Here is a 13211-nt window from a genome sequence, read left to right as displayed (position 1 = left end):
TCGGGGAGTCCACCTTCGAGACGAAGGTCGGGGTCCTCTCCCTCGGCACCCATAGTTGCCCCGGACCCAGAACCTCGAATAAGTCGAAGCGCCCGGACATCTCCCTCCACCCCCAGGTACCGTGGAATAGTCCGCACGGGTGTGCAACCCCGGGTGTGGGATCCTTCGTTCGCCCAGCCGTGGCTGGGACGAGGCGAGGGAGAGAAGATCCTCCCCTCTTCGGCTGCCGGAGCACCGGCGTCGCAATTGCCTTAGGGAGTGGATTCTCTCAGGACGCGGCAGCTGGTACCCTCGGACCCCGACCTCGGAAACGTCGAGCGGCCGGATACCCCTCCGCATCTCATGCACCACGGAGAGGATTTCACCCCATCGGGTGACCCTGGTATGCGGGGTACGTCCCTCCGCCCCGGTCTAACCGAACGGTCCAACCGAGCGGGAGGAAAGGGTTCTCTCTCTTCGGCTGCCGGCTAACCACCGGCGTGCAATGCCTCGGAGAGAGAGGTCCCCTTCCTGGAGCGAGTGTGGAGGAGGTCATTCCCTGTCGGCTGGCCGAGCACCGGCGTGCAATGCCTTCAGGGATGATGATCTCCTCCCACCCGCTCTGTGACCGTGCTGTCATGGACCAGGCTGGTCACTCAGCCCGGTCGGGTGCTCTTGGTCCAGTCCCTCCGTACAGACCACTCCGGCTTTGGTAGAGAACCTGCCAGGGCCGAAACCCCCGCCGGCACAGCTCTGTACATCATCGGGACCTTCAAGCCTCCCCACCACGTCAAGGTGGCACCCACGGGGAGGGGGAGGAACCTAACCTTTTTTTTTTTTTTTTTTTTTTTTGACGAGGAGGAAATCCATCATGGATACCCTGACCCTCGGGGAAGGGCCAGGGTTATGCCGGACTCCTACCGGCTAAAACCTCCCCGGGTGGCGCTGCGAAGGGACTTGGTTCGGGGCCCCGGTGCCGTGTAACTGCTATCGGGGCCCCGAGTCCAGATGTTGCAACCTTCTGTCCCTGAGGGGCGGGGGGGGGAGGGGGGAAGCCGACCCGAGGGTCCGCTTCGACCGCCGCTCCCCCAGGGGAAGGGGGAAGCCGGCCCGAGGGCCCGCTTCGACCGCCGTTCCCCTTTCCCACCCCTCACGCCTCGTCTCTTCGGTCGGGAGGGGGGAAGCCGGCCGAGGCCCGCTTCACCACCGTTCCCGACCAGACGAGGCGCCGCCCAAAACACGTTGTGTGGCTGACTGACCCACCGTATCAGCCAGCCACCCTACCTTGGGAGGGCTGGTTGGGGCACCGGGAGTCCCCGCCCGGTGCCCCACCCTCCCGCCCGGCGGTTGCGGGGAGATCTACTCCCCTAGCCGCCGGGCTCTCCCCACCTCCGCGGAGGAATGGGGGCGGGGGGTCCTAGCGACCCCCCTGCCGCATGTCCGACTGGTCTGTCGGACTTGCGATTAAGGGGGGGAGGGGCATTTGTTTCGATGATTCCTTATCATCGATGCCCTCTCCCCCCCTTACTTTCATCCAACCCCTTTTTTCGATGGGGTCGGCGGTCTGCGTGTGTAGGGCCTAGGCCTGAGCCGGGCCCTCCACCCGCTACCTTCTCCCGTCGTCGCTGCCCTTGGTGGGACAGCGGGGGGTGGCGGCGGTGGTGGCGCCGCAATCACCCCTGCTGCTGGGGGGGCGGTCAGCATGGCTGCCGCCACCATTAGGGGGGTGAGGCGGTGGAAAAAAAACCACCACCGCCACCCTACCGTCTCCGACTCCTCTCCGGTTTCCACGGGGGGCACCGTGCCCCCTGCGGGTTCCCCGTCTCGCTGCTTGTGCTTGTGGGGGAGCAGGAGGGGAGGGGGGAGGAGGTGGAGGAGGTGGTGGTTGGCCCACCATCCTCCTGAGCTCATCCTCCTCCGAGGAATCAACGTCCCCCTCCCTACTCCTGCTTCTCCCCGCCCTCCACTGGCGGTGTCTCTCGCGCCGCCGCCGTTTCCTTCCCCTACCCTCTGCCTCTCTCCGCGCTTCTTCAGCCTCCTCCTTCTGCGTCATTACCGAGCCGCAGAAGGAGGAGAACGCATCCCATCTCTTCTCACTCCCGAGGATCGCCCCGACTATCCCCGGGAGTGAGAGGTCCTGGCCCAAGGCCCTGACCATGACTCCGCGCTCGGCACTCCAGGCGGGGCAGTCCTGGAGTGTGTGTTGCGCGGAGTCATGGTCGTGTCCACAGTGGTGACATGCCGCCGTGCGCTCTTTGCCTATCCGGCACAGGTACTCACCGAAGCATCCGTGCCCGGTGAGCACCTGTGCCATCCTAAAGGTCAGGGTCCCGTGGGCCCCTTCCTACCCACTCTGGCAGGAAGGGCCGGACGGCCTCGACGGTCCTCCTTCCGTACCTGGCATTAGCCAGGAGTCGCTGCCATCTCTGAAGGAGGACCTGTCGAGTCTGGTGCTTCATCCTTCTGATTGTCCTGGCGAGCGGTTCTTCCGCCCCCCCCATACGTAGGAGCTCACGCTTCCTATCGTACATTCCCATGTACGAAAGGGCCATGAGCTCCAGGGGGGGCATGCTCGCCAGGACCGTCGCCGCCACGTGGGATACTGTTCGGTAACAGCGGGCCACCCTGACCGCCAGCGCCCTTTGCACCCTGCGCAGGGTTGCTTGTATGGGCGACTGACGGCCAGGGCTTCTGCCCATATCGGCGCCCCGTAAAGGGCCACCGAATTGAGTACCCCAGCGTGGAGGCGACGCGCCTTCCCATCCGGTCCCCCGGTTCTCGGCATGAGTCTGCTGACTCTGCTCGAGACAGCCCTTAACCGGGGGACCAGGCGATTGAAGTGTTGCCTGAAGCACCAGGTGCCGTCCAGGGTGAGGCCCAGATATCTCATCTGGGCCTCTATTGGGACCCTGACCCTTCCTACTCTTATCTGGGCCTGGGGTGGCTTCATCCTCCTGCCATGGAGGAAGATCGCCTCCGTCTTCCTCTCCGCCACCACCAGGCCCAGTCTGCGAATAGAGCGCACGACGCATGTCACCGCGAAGTTGGCCGTCCCTGCAGCCTCCCCCCAGTCTCTCCCCCCGGCTAAGATGAGCGTATCATCTGCGTAGCAGATGATGCTACAGCCGGGGGGGAGGGCAGTTTGGAGGACAGAGTCGTAACCGAGGTTCCACAGGAGGGGGCCCAAAACGGACCCCTGTGGAACCCCGCAACTCATGCCCCTCTCGCATACCTTGCCGTCGGCGTCTCTCCAGGCTAGACGCCGACCCCGGAAGTAATCCCTGACGACGGCCACGAGGTAGGGTGGGAATTGGAAGTGGCCTTCCATGGCCTCCACCACCCTACCCCAGGGCAGGGTGTTAAATGCGTTGGCGATGTCCAAGGACACCGCCACCGCCACCCCGCCCTCCTGCACTATGGCCTCCGAGAGGGACCGCAGACGCCGAATCGCGTCCACGGTGGAACGTCCCTCCCGGAAGCCGTATTGGCCGTCGTCAAGGTTCGGACCTATCCGGGACATATGCTCCACGAGGCGGGCAGCTATGACACGCTCGAAGAGCTTGCCCGCCTCGTCCAAGAGACATATGGGCCGGTATGCGGAGGGGGTGCCCTCCGGTTTGCCCTCTTTACGGAGGAGGACCACATTGGCCCTCCCCCAGACTGGGGGGAACCTTCGTTCCCTCAGGGCTCGCGAGAATATCCTCGCGAGCCTTCCGCCTAGGTACCCCGAGGCCAGGGTAAGGACGCGGCCGGGGATTCCATCGGGTCCTGGCGCCTTCCGGCTTTTGACCCTTTTGATGGCCCCGGCCACCTCCTCCTCGGTGACCCCCGGTACCACCCCTTGTTGTTCAGGGGTGGGTGCAACGTACGGGCCCATGGGGTCCCCTTCCCTGACCGGGAAGAGGGTCCCCATGACCCGCTCCAAGAACCGGGGGTCGAGCGTCTCCGTTAGCGGGGGCGTCCATGGTTTCAACTTGTTCATTACCAGTTTGTACGGACGCCCCCACGGATCAGCGTCCAGCGAGAGGAGGAGGGTGTCCCACCCTTTTCCTCTGGCTGCCCCAATCGCATCTCTGAGGGATGCCGCCGCTAGGCAAAACTCCCTCCGGGCAGCCAGAACAGCCTCGGGGTCCGAGTGAGGGTCGTTACGGACCCTCCTAAAGGCCCGCCTGAGGTGGACCGACTTGTGCCGGAGATCGGCTATGGCGTCGGTCCACCACCAGGCGGACCTTTTGGGGCAGGACCTGACTCTGGGCATGGCTTCGTCGCACGCATGCGCGACGACTTCCATAATTGCCATAACCTCAGAGTCGAGGTCCCGCCCCTCTTCCTGCCGTGGCCAGGTGGCAGCCTCTAGGGAGATGTCCAGTGCTTCCCTGTCCAATTTGTTGAGGGACCATCTCCCCGGTCGGGGTTGCATTCGGGGTTGCCTGGACCGCAGGCCCTCGGGGGTGACGGACAGCTCCATCTCTATTAAGAGATGATCTGAAAGAGCTTCGAGCTCGTCCGCCACCCTCCAACTCCGCACCCGCTTCAGGGCCGCGGGGGAAGCCCATGTGAGATCGATGATCGATTCTCCCCGCGACCCTACGAACGTCGATTCGCGTCCCTCGTTCAGCAGGTGCAGATCAAGGCCCGCGGCCCAGTCTTCCACCTCCTCCCCCCTCCTGTCACCATCCCGGGATCCCCACGTCTCCGACTTCGCATTGAAGTCCCCGGCGATGATGACAGGTTCGGGGAGGTGCCGTCTAACGGCCCTCCCCATGTCTCGGAGCCTGGACTTAAAGCTAGGAAAGTCCAGGCTCTTTGTTGGGGGGAGGTATACCCCGACCACTATCAGGGCACCCCACCTGGCCACGACGAATCCCTCTCCGCTACCCACATAGGTAGCGGGGGGAGAGTTTCCGCCCGCTTTCCAAATGATTGCGACGGAGCCCAGATTGTCCCCGAACCATCTCGGATGGTTTTTGGGGACTCTGTAGGGCTCCGCCGCAATTCCCAATCCCGCACCGCGCTCGGTCATGGTATGCTCGAAAAGCGGTAGTGCCTGCCGAGCGCGGTGCAGATTTGCTTGGAGGAGCCGTGTATCCATTACAGGTGTATAAGCAGTTTCTCCACGGGCCCCTCCTCTTCCTCACTCCCGCTTCTCCTTGCGGGTCGCTGCCTCTTCTCTCCCCTCCTTTCGATATCCATGTCCTCCACCCCTTTGTCCGGAGGAACCTTTTTTTTTTTTTTTTTTTTTTTTTTGACGAGGAGGAAATCCATCATGGATACCCTGACCCTCGGGGAAGGGCCAGGGTTATGCCGGACTCCTACCGGCTAAAACCTCCCCGGGTGGCGCTGCGAAGGGACTTGGTTCGGGGCCCCGGTGCCGTGTAACTGCTTATCGGGGCCCCGAGTCCAGATGTTGCACCTTCTGTCCCTGAGGGGCGGGGTGGGGGAGGGGGGAAGCCGACCCGAGGGTCCGCTTCACCGCCGCTCCCCCAGGGGAAGGGGGAAGCCGGCCCGAGGGCCCGCTTCGACCGCCGTTCCCCTTTCCCACCCCTCACGCCTCGTCTCTTCGGTCGGGAGGGGGGGAAGCCGGCCGAGGCCCGCTTCACCACCGTTCCCGACCAGACGAGGCGCCGCCAAAACACGTTGTGTGGCTGACTGACCCACCGTATCAGCCAGCCACCCTACCTTGGGAGGGCTGGTTGGGGCACCGGGAGTCCCCGCCCGGTGCCCCACCCTCCCGCCCGGCGGTTGCGGGGGGATCTACTCCCCTAGCCGCCGGGCTCTCCCCACCTCCGCAGAGGAATGGGGCGGGGGGTCCTAGCGACCCCCCTGCCGCATGTCCGACTGGTCTGCCGGACTTGCGATTAAGGGGGGGAGGGGCATTTGTTTCGATGATTCCTTATCATCGATGCCCTCTCCCCCCCTTACTTTCATCCAACCCCTTTTTTCGATGGGGTCGGCGGTCTGCGTGTGTAGGGCCTAGGCCTGAGCCGGGCCCTCCACCCGCTACCTTCTCCCGTCGTCGCTGCCCTTGGTGGGACAGCGGGGGATGGCGGCGGTGGTGGCGCCGCAATCACCCCTGCTGCTGGGGGGGCGGTCAGCATGGCTGCCGCCACCATTAGGGGGGTGAGGCGGCGCAAAACCACCACCGCCACCCTACCGTCTCCGACTCCTCTCCGGTTTCCACGGGGGCACCGTGCCCCCTGCGGGTTCCCCGTCTCGCTGCTTGTGCCTGTGGGGGAGCAGGAGGGGGAGGGGGGGGAGGAGGTGGAGGAGGTGGAGGAGGTGGTGGTTGGCCCACCATCCTCCTGAGCTCGTCCTCCTCCGAGGAATCAACATCCCCCTCCCTACTCCTGCTTCTCCCCGCCCTCCACTGGCGGTGTCTCTCGCGCCGCCGCCGCTTCCTTCCCCTACCCTCTGCCTCTCTCCGCGCTTCTTCAGCCTCCTCCTTCTGCGTCATTACCGAGCCGCAGAAGGAGGAGAACGCATCCCATCTCTTCTCACTCCCGAGGATCGCCCCGACTATCCCCGGGAGTGAGAGGTCCTGGCCCAAGGCCCTGACCATGACTCCGCGCTCGGCACTCCAGGCGGGGCAGTCCTGGAGTGTGTGTTGCGCGGAGTCATGGTCGTGTCCACAGTGGTGACATGCCGCCGTGCGCTCTTTGCCTATCCGGCACAGGTACTCACCGAAGCATCCGTGCCCGGTGAGCACCTGTGCCATCCTAAAGGTCAGGGTCCCGTGGGCCCTTCCTACCCACTCTGGCAGGAAGGGCCGGACGGCCTCGACGGTCCTCCTTCCGTACCTGGCATTAGCCAGGAGTCGCTGCCATCTCTGAAGGAGGACCTGTCGAGTCTGGTGCTTCATCCTTCTGATTGTCCTGGCGAGCGGTTCTTCCGCCCCCCCATACGCAGGAGCTCACGCTTCCTATCGTACATTCCCATGTACGAAAGGGCCATGAGCTCCAGGGGGGGCATGCTCGCCAGGACCGTCGCCGCCACGTGGGATACTGTTCTGTAACAGCGGGCCACCCTGACCGCCAGCGCCCTCTGCACCCTGCGCAGGGTTGCTTGTATAGGGCGACTGACGGCCAGGGCTTCCGCCCATATCGGTGCCCCGTAAAGGGCCACCGAGTTTAGTACCCCAGCGTGGAGGCGACGCGCCTTCCCATCCGGTCCCCCGGTTCTCGGCATGAGTCTGCTGACTCTGCTCGAGACAGCCCTTAACCGGGGGACCAGGCGATTGAAGTGTTGCCTGAAGCACCAGGTGCCGTCCAGGGTGAGGCCCAGATATCTCATCTGGGCCTCTATTGGGACCCTGACCCTTCCTACTCTTATCTGGGCCTGGGGTGGCTTCATCCTCCTGCTATGGAGGAAGATCGCCTCCGTCTTCCTCTCCGCCACCACCAGGCCCAGTCTGCGAATAGAGCGCACGACGCATGTCACCGCAAAGTTGGCCGTTCTTGTGGCCTCCCCCCAGTCTCTCCCCCCGGCTAAGATGAGCGTATCGTCTGCGTAGCAGATGATGCTACAGCCGGGGGGGAGGGCAGTTTGGAGGACAGAGTCGTAACCGAGGTTCCACAGGAGGGGGCCCAAAACGGACCCCTGTGGAACCCCGCAACTCATGCCCCTCTCGCATACCTTGCCGTCGGCGTCTCTCCAGGCTAGACGCCGACCCCGGAAGTAATCCCTGACGACGGCCACGAGGTAGGGTGGGAATTGGAAGTGGCCTTCCATGGCCTCCACCACCCTACCCCAGGGCAGGGTGTTAAATGCGTTGGCGATGTCCAAGGACACCGCTACCGCCACCCCGCCCTCCTGCACTATGGCCTCCGAGAGGGACCGCAGACGCCGAATCGCGTCCACGGTGGAACGTCCCTCCCGGAAGCCGTATTGGCCGTCGTCAAGGTTCGGACCTATCCGGGACATATGCTCCACGAGGCGGGCAGCTATGACACGCTCGAAGAGCTTGCCCGCCTCGTCCAGGAGACATATGGGCCGGTATGCGGAGGGGGTGCCCTCCGGTTTGCCCTCTTTACGGAGGAGGACCACATTGGCCCTCCCCCAGACTGGGGGGAACCTTCGTTCCCTCAGGGCTCGCGAGAATATCCTCGCGAGCCTTCCGCCTAGGTACCCCGAGGCCAGGGTAAGGACGCGGCCGGGGATTCCATCGGGTCCTGGCGCCTTCCGGCTTTTGACCCTTTTGATGGCCCCGGCCACCTCCTCCTCGGTGACCCCCGGTACCACCCCTTGTTGTTCAGGGGTGGGTGCAACGTACGGGCCCATGGGGTCCCCTTCCCTGACCGGGAAGAGGGTCCCCATGACCCGCTCCAAGAACCGGGGGTCGAGCGTCTCCGTTAGCGGGGGCGTCCATGGTTTCAACTTGTTCATTACCAGTTTGTATGGACGCCCCCACGGATCAGCGTCCAGCGAGAGGAGGAGGGTGTCCCACCCTTTTCCTCTGGCTGCCCCAATCGCATCTCTGAGGGATGCTGCCGCTAGGCAAAACTCCCTCCGGGCAGCCAGAACAGCCTCGGGGTCCGAGTGAGGGTCGTTACGGACCCTCCTAAACGCCCGCCTGAGGTGGACCGACTTGTGCCGGAGATCGGCTATGGCGTCGGTCCACCACCAGGCGGACCTTTTGGGGCAGGACCTGACTCTGGGCATGGCTTCGTCGCACGCATGCGCGATGACTTCCATAATTGCCATAACCTCAGAGTCGAGGTCCCGCCCCTCTTCCTGCCGTGGCCAGGTGGCAGCCTCTAGGGAGATGTCCAGTGCTTCCCTGTCCAGTTTGTTAAGGGACCATCTCCCCGGTCGGGGTTGCATTCGGGGTTGCCTGGACCGCAGGCCCTCGGGGGTGACGGACAGCTCCATCTCTATTAAGAGATGATCTGAAAGAGCTTCGAGCTCGTCCGCCACCCTCCAACTCCGCACCCGCTTCAGGGCCGCGGGGGAAGCCCATGTGAGATCGATGATCGATTCTCCCCGCGACCCTACGAACGTCGATTCACGTCCCTCGTTCAGCAGGTGCAGATCAAGGCCCGCGGCCCAGTCTTCCACCTCCTCCCCCCTCCTGTCACCATCCCGGGATCCCCACGTCTCCGACTTCGCATTGAAGTCCCCGGCGATGATGACAGGTCCGGGGAGGTACCGTCTAACGGCCCTCCCCATATCTCGGAGCCTGGACTTGAAACTAGGAAAGTCCAGGCTCTTTGTTGGGGGGAGGTACACCCCGACCACGATGATGGCTCCCCACCTGGCCACGACAAACCCCCTGCCTCGGTCCAAATACTCGGCAGGGGGTGAGCAACTGCTCGCCTTCCACACAATAGCGACAGAGCCCAACTCGTCCCCGAACCATCTGCGGTTCTTGGGGACATGGTGGGGCTCTGCCGCTATGCCCAAGCCTGCACCGCGCTCCGTCATAGTATGCTCGAACAATGGGAGCGCTTGACGGGCGCGGTGCAGGTTCCCTTGGATTAGTCTATTGTCCATTTTCTTCTTCAGTTATTACGACCACCTTCTCTCCCGGCTGTTCGCCGTCGGTGTCCTCGTTTTGCCTAGCTCTTTTCTCTCCTCTCTTCTCCTCTACCTCCATCCCCCCATCATCAGTGGGGGGCTGAGGGGGAGGCGGAAGAGAGAGAGAGGCTCCTCTCCTTCTTTGAGGAAGTGGAGGTTGGGGTTCCATCTTTCGGTTTGCCCCTCCCTCCGCCTCTTTTCCTTTCTCGGTTGCTTCTCTTCTCTCCTCTGGGGATGCAGGAGGGTCTCGTGGCGGCGGTGCGGTCGCCATACCCCCTTCCACTGCATCCCCAGAGACATTCTTCCTCCTCTTGGGGGGACGGCAAGAGGGTCCCCCCATTCTATGGTCTGCCTTAACGCCGGCCTCTGCGCAAAGTTGGCACCTAGCTCTCGAGTTACACTCCCGAGCCAAGTGACCGGGTTCTCCGCATCTATAACAATTTGCCCGTCTATCGATGTTATTTTTGCAATTGGTTTGCACGTGCCCTTTTTCTAGGCACCTGTAACATTGCAGGGCCCTTGCCTGCAGCAGCTCTGCTTTTGTCTGTGTCCACCCGATTTTGATACTGCCTGTTTCTGCAACCCTCTTGGCTGCCGCAAGGGGGCACTGTATCCATAGTGTCCGATAATTATTCCAGGCTGTTCTCATACTCCCGGTCTTTACCTCTCCTATCTGGCATCCTCCTGCCTTAGCCACTGCCTCCGCCGCTTCGCTCTCCGTAGTGGCTATCTCCAGCCCTTTTAGTCTTAATTCTCCCATCTTTTGTGGTCTGTTAATTTTTGCCCTGTCCGTCAGCACTTCCTTCAGCTTATCTGCGAGCTGATCCGCCTGCTTGCTCCTTTGCTCTCCTGGTATTTCTATTACCAGGGCTCCGGTGGCCCCCACTCTAGTCTTTATTTTTTCTATACCCATCCCGGTGAGATCGATCTTTCTTTTTGCCTCTGACAATAGATCTTTGTATTGTCCCCTTTCTGCTGTGATTGTCACCGCCGCCGTGTTGGGGACTCTCCTCCTATTTTTCTTCCCCTCCTTTCTTTCTATATTTACCACCCTTTTTATTTCCTGCCTTTTTTGCGTTTCTTTTTCTTTCTTCCTTTCCCTCCTACCCACTACTTTTGTCCACATTTCTTCCTGTGGTGTGGGAGTTTTCTGTGCCTGCTGCTCTTTTCTTTGCGCTCGCGTGGGTGGTAGTTGAGGGTACTCCTGCTCGTATCTGTTTCCCCCCTGTTGTAGTACCACACCCTGGCTCCCCACTCCCTTTATCTTTTTCTCTTTCCCGGCCCCTTTTTTGGGAAGCTCCTTCCCTTGTGCTTTCCACTCATTTAAGGCTTTGAACACCATTTGTGTTATGTTGCCCTCCAGTCCCTTCCTTTCATTCCTCACTGGTTCCTCCCTTCTTTCTATCCTCACCCTGTTGTCCAGGAGGATGTTCTCTCTGATTTTGGGGCCTGTTTGTGCGACCCTGGCTTCTTTTCTCTCCCTTACTGGGCGTCTCCTCTCCCTTGGGATCAACCCCTTTTGCACCTCTATGATCCCTATCGGTGCCTCCTCCTCCTCCTCCATCATGTCCACCGCGGGTGGAGTTATCGCCCTTTCCTTTTCTGCGTGGGTCAGGGGCGGGGGAGCACTCGGTAAACGCCGCGGTGTCTCTCCTACACCCTGACTCACGTTCCCCGGGTGCTTCGAGGGCGGGGAGGATACCACTGCTTCATGCAGTGGTGCCTCCCTTATACCTCGGAGCATCTGTTTGACCTCCTCCAGCTCCTTCCTCACCTCTGTCAGCGACGTCTTGAGATTCGCGTTCTCCGTCCGTAGCTCCTCTATGAGATCCATGTTGCTCCCGCATCTATCTTGCGCCATTTGCATTGCCATTATGTTGGCTCCTGCAGTTATGGCAGCTGCGGCGTCTCTGAGCACCTTAACATGGGTGCCCTTTAAGCTTTTAGATTTCTGCGAGAATCCTAGCACCTTTGTCGACGCTTCAAGTATCGTCGCCGTGACGTCCCGGAAGGGGGCCTCCTCAAGATGTTCAGTAAGTCTTTTAATTTCGGCCTTGTACTTCCTATTGGTAGTACAATCCTGGAACTCTTCACATGGGTTTTCCATGCCCTTCAGCAGGAATTCCTCCCTTCTCTGTTCCAGGATAACCTGTTTCCTGGCCAGAAATTCTTTTTTGAGCCGGTAACCACCTGTCGTCTCCGGCCTGCCCCTGCCTTTGATGGCCTTCTCCACGAGGCGTTCTTCGTCGGTGTTCCCGTCCTCGTCTCTGGGGATCTCCCACTTCCCTTCCTTCTTCTTGTGGGCAGTCTTCACGCCATCGTCCGAGTCCTCCTCCTTGGAGGTGGCAAAAGGCGTCGAATCATCGACCTTGAGCGGCGATCGGGATCGGTCGCTGTCCTCGATCTCTTCCGCCCTTTTCGTCACTAGGGACTTCGCGCTCCGAAGCCCCTCCCTCCTTGCCGTTATCTGGCCTTTGCCAGTTCGGCATCTCGTGTCAATGGTCCTTGCCTGGGTCGTCTTATTTTGTTCCATGTCCGATGATTCGTAAGATGAGGAATTAGTGTCAGTCATTGTGGTTTAAAACCCACCACTCTGCACGGCTCCGGTGCCCGGGCATGCCCGCATCCCCCCGGCAAGGGGGAGCCTCCGAGTTCCCCCGGAGGAGCACCATATGGCACGGGCCGACGGAATATAACATCGTCGGCACAGGCCTCCCGCCCCCTACACGCGCCCTGACCACCATCTCTGGTGGCCAGACCGCTTTCGGGGGTCCCACACCTCCGACAATGTGGCACCGTGCAGGCCGCCGCCACGCGGGGGGCCCCATGGAAGGAGATAGTTCACCGGTGTCGCACCCCACCGGGAACGTCTCCCCCATGGCAGCCAGCGTGCTCGCGCCGCCCGAGGGTCCGCTTTAGGGTGATGCGATCGCATTCCCTCGGGCACAGCACACAGGGGCTCCGACCCCGCCTCGGAATACGTCCGAGCGGCCCGGAGCACCCCTCCACCCCCCGGGTACCGCGAGGGGTTCCAAACCCTCGCGGTGTGCAGACCCGGGTGTGGGTACCTCTCTCCGCCTGGCCGTGGCCAGGACGGATGAGGGAGAGGATCGGTTCCCTTGGCTGCCGGAGCACCGGCGTGCAATGCCTCCGGGAATGAGTCCTCTATCGGCGCCTGAGGGTGTCTCGACCCGACCTCGGAATACGTCCGAGCGGCCCGAAACACCCCTCCACCCCCCGGGTACCGTGGGGCAAGCCCCACGGTGTGCAGACCCGGGTGTGGGTTCCTCTGTCCGTCCGACCGAGGCCGAACGGGTGAGGGAAGTCGGGGAGTCCACCTTCGAGACGAAGGTGGGGTCCTCTCCCCTCGTCACCCTAGGGTGCCCCGACCCAGACCTCGGAATAAGTCCGAGCGGCCCGGGACATCCCCTCCACCCCCAGGTACCGTGGGAATAGTCCCGCACGGTGTGCAGACCCGGGTGTGGGATCCTTCGTTCGCCCAGCCGTGGCTGGGACGAGCGAGGGAGAGAGATCCTCCCCTCTTCGGCTGCCGGAGCACCGGCGTGCAATGCCTAGGAGGGTGGGATCTCTCAGGACGCGGCAGCGTACCCCGACCCCGACCTCGGAAACGCCGAGCGGCCCGGAGTACCCCTCCGCATCTCAGGCACCACGGGGGAGGAGGATCCCCATGGGGTGGAGCCCTGGATGCGGGTAGCGTC

General features: G+C 62.3%; 1 protein-coding gene across 1 annotated transcript; it reads right to left on the bottom strand.

Annotated features, from left to right (window-relative positions):
- Window positions 1-6834: 6834 nt before the first annotated feature.
- Window positions 6835-12064, bottom strand: LOC112589298 (uncharacterized). Its single transcript, XM_025301923.1, has 4 exons — window positions 9892-12064; window positions 7725-9380; window positions 7574-7634; window positions 6835-7387 (listed from the first exon to the last, which is right to left on the bottom strand). The coding sequence occupies exons 1-4, from the start codon at window positions 12062-12064 to the stop codon at window positions 6835-6837; spliced, it is 4443 nt and encodes a 1480-aa protein (XP_025157708.1).
- Between the last annotated feature and the right edge of the window lie 1147 nt (window positions 12065-13211).

Source organism: Harpegnathos saltator, unplaced genomic scaffold, assembly GCF_003227715.2.
Source record: "Harpegnathos saltator strain DR-91 unplaced genomic scaffold, Hsal_v8.6 scaffold458, whole genome shotgun sequence".
Lineage (NCBI taxonomy): Eukaryota > Metazoa > Arthropoda > Insecta > Hymenoptera > Formicidae > Harpegnathos > Harpegnathos saltator.
Note: the sequence above shows the minus strand (reverse complement) of the source record. Positions and strands in the feature narration are given on the sequence as shown.

Excerpts from the sequence above, each read along its gene's own strand:
- LOC112589298 (XM_025301923.1), bottom strand. The coding sequence starts at position 12,064 with ATGACTGACACTAATTCCTCATCTTACGAATCATCGGACATGGAACAA. Across the intron at positions 9,381-9,891 it reads CGGTCACTTGGCTCGGGAGT|GCTTGGGCATAGCGGCAGAG; the intron begins GTAACTCGAGAG and ends AGCGCGGTGCAG. Across the intron at positions 7,388-7,573 it reads AGTTGCGGGGTTCCACAGGG|ACTGGGCCTGGTGGTGGCGG; the intron begins GTCCGTTTTGGG and ends CTCTATTCGCAG.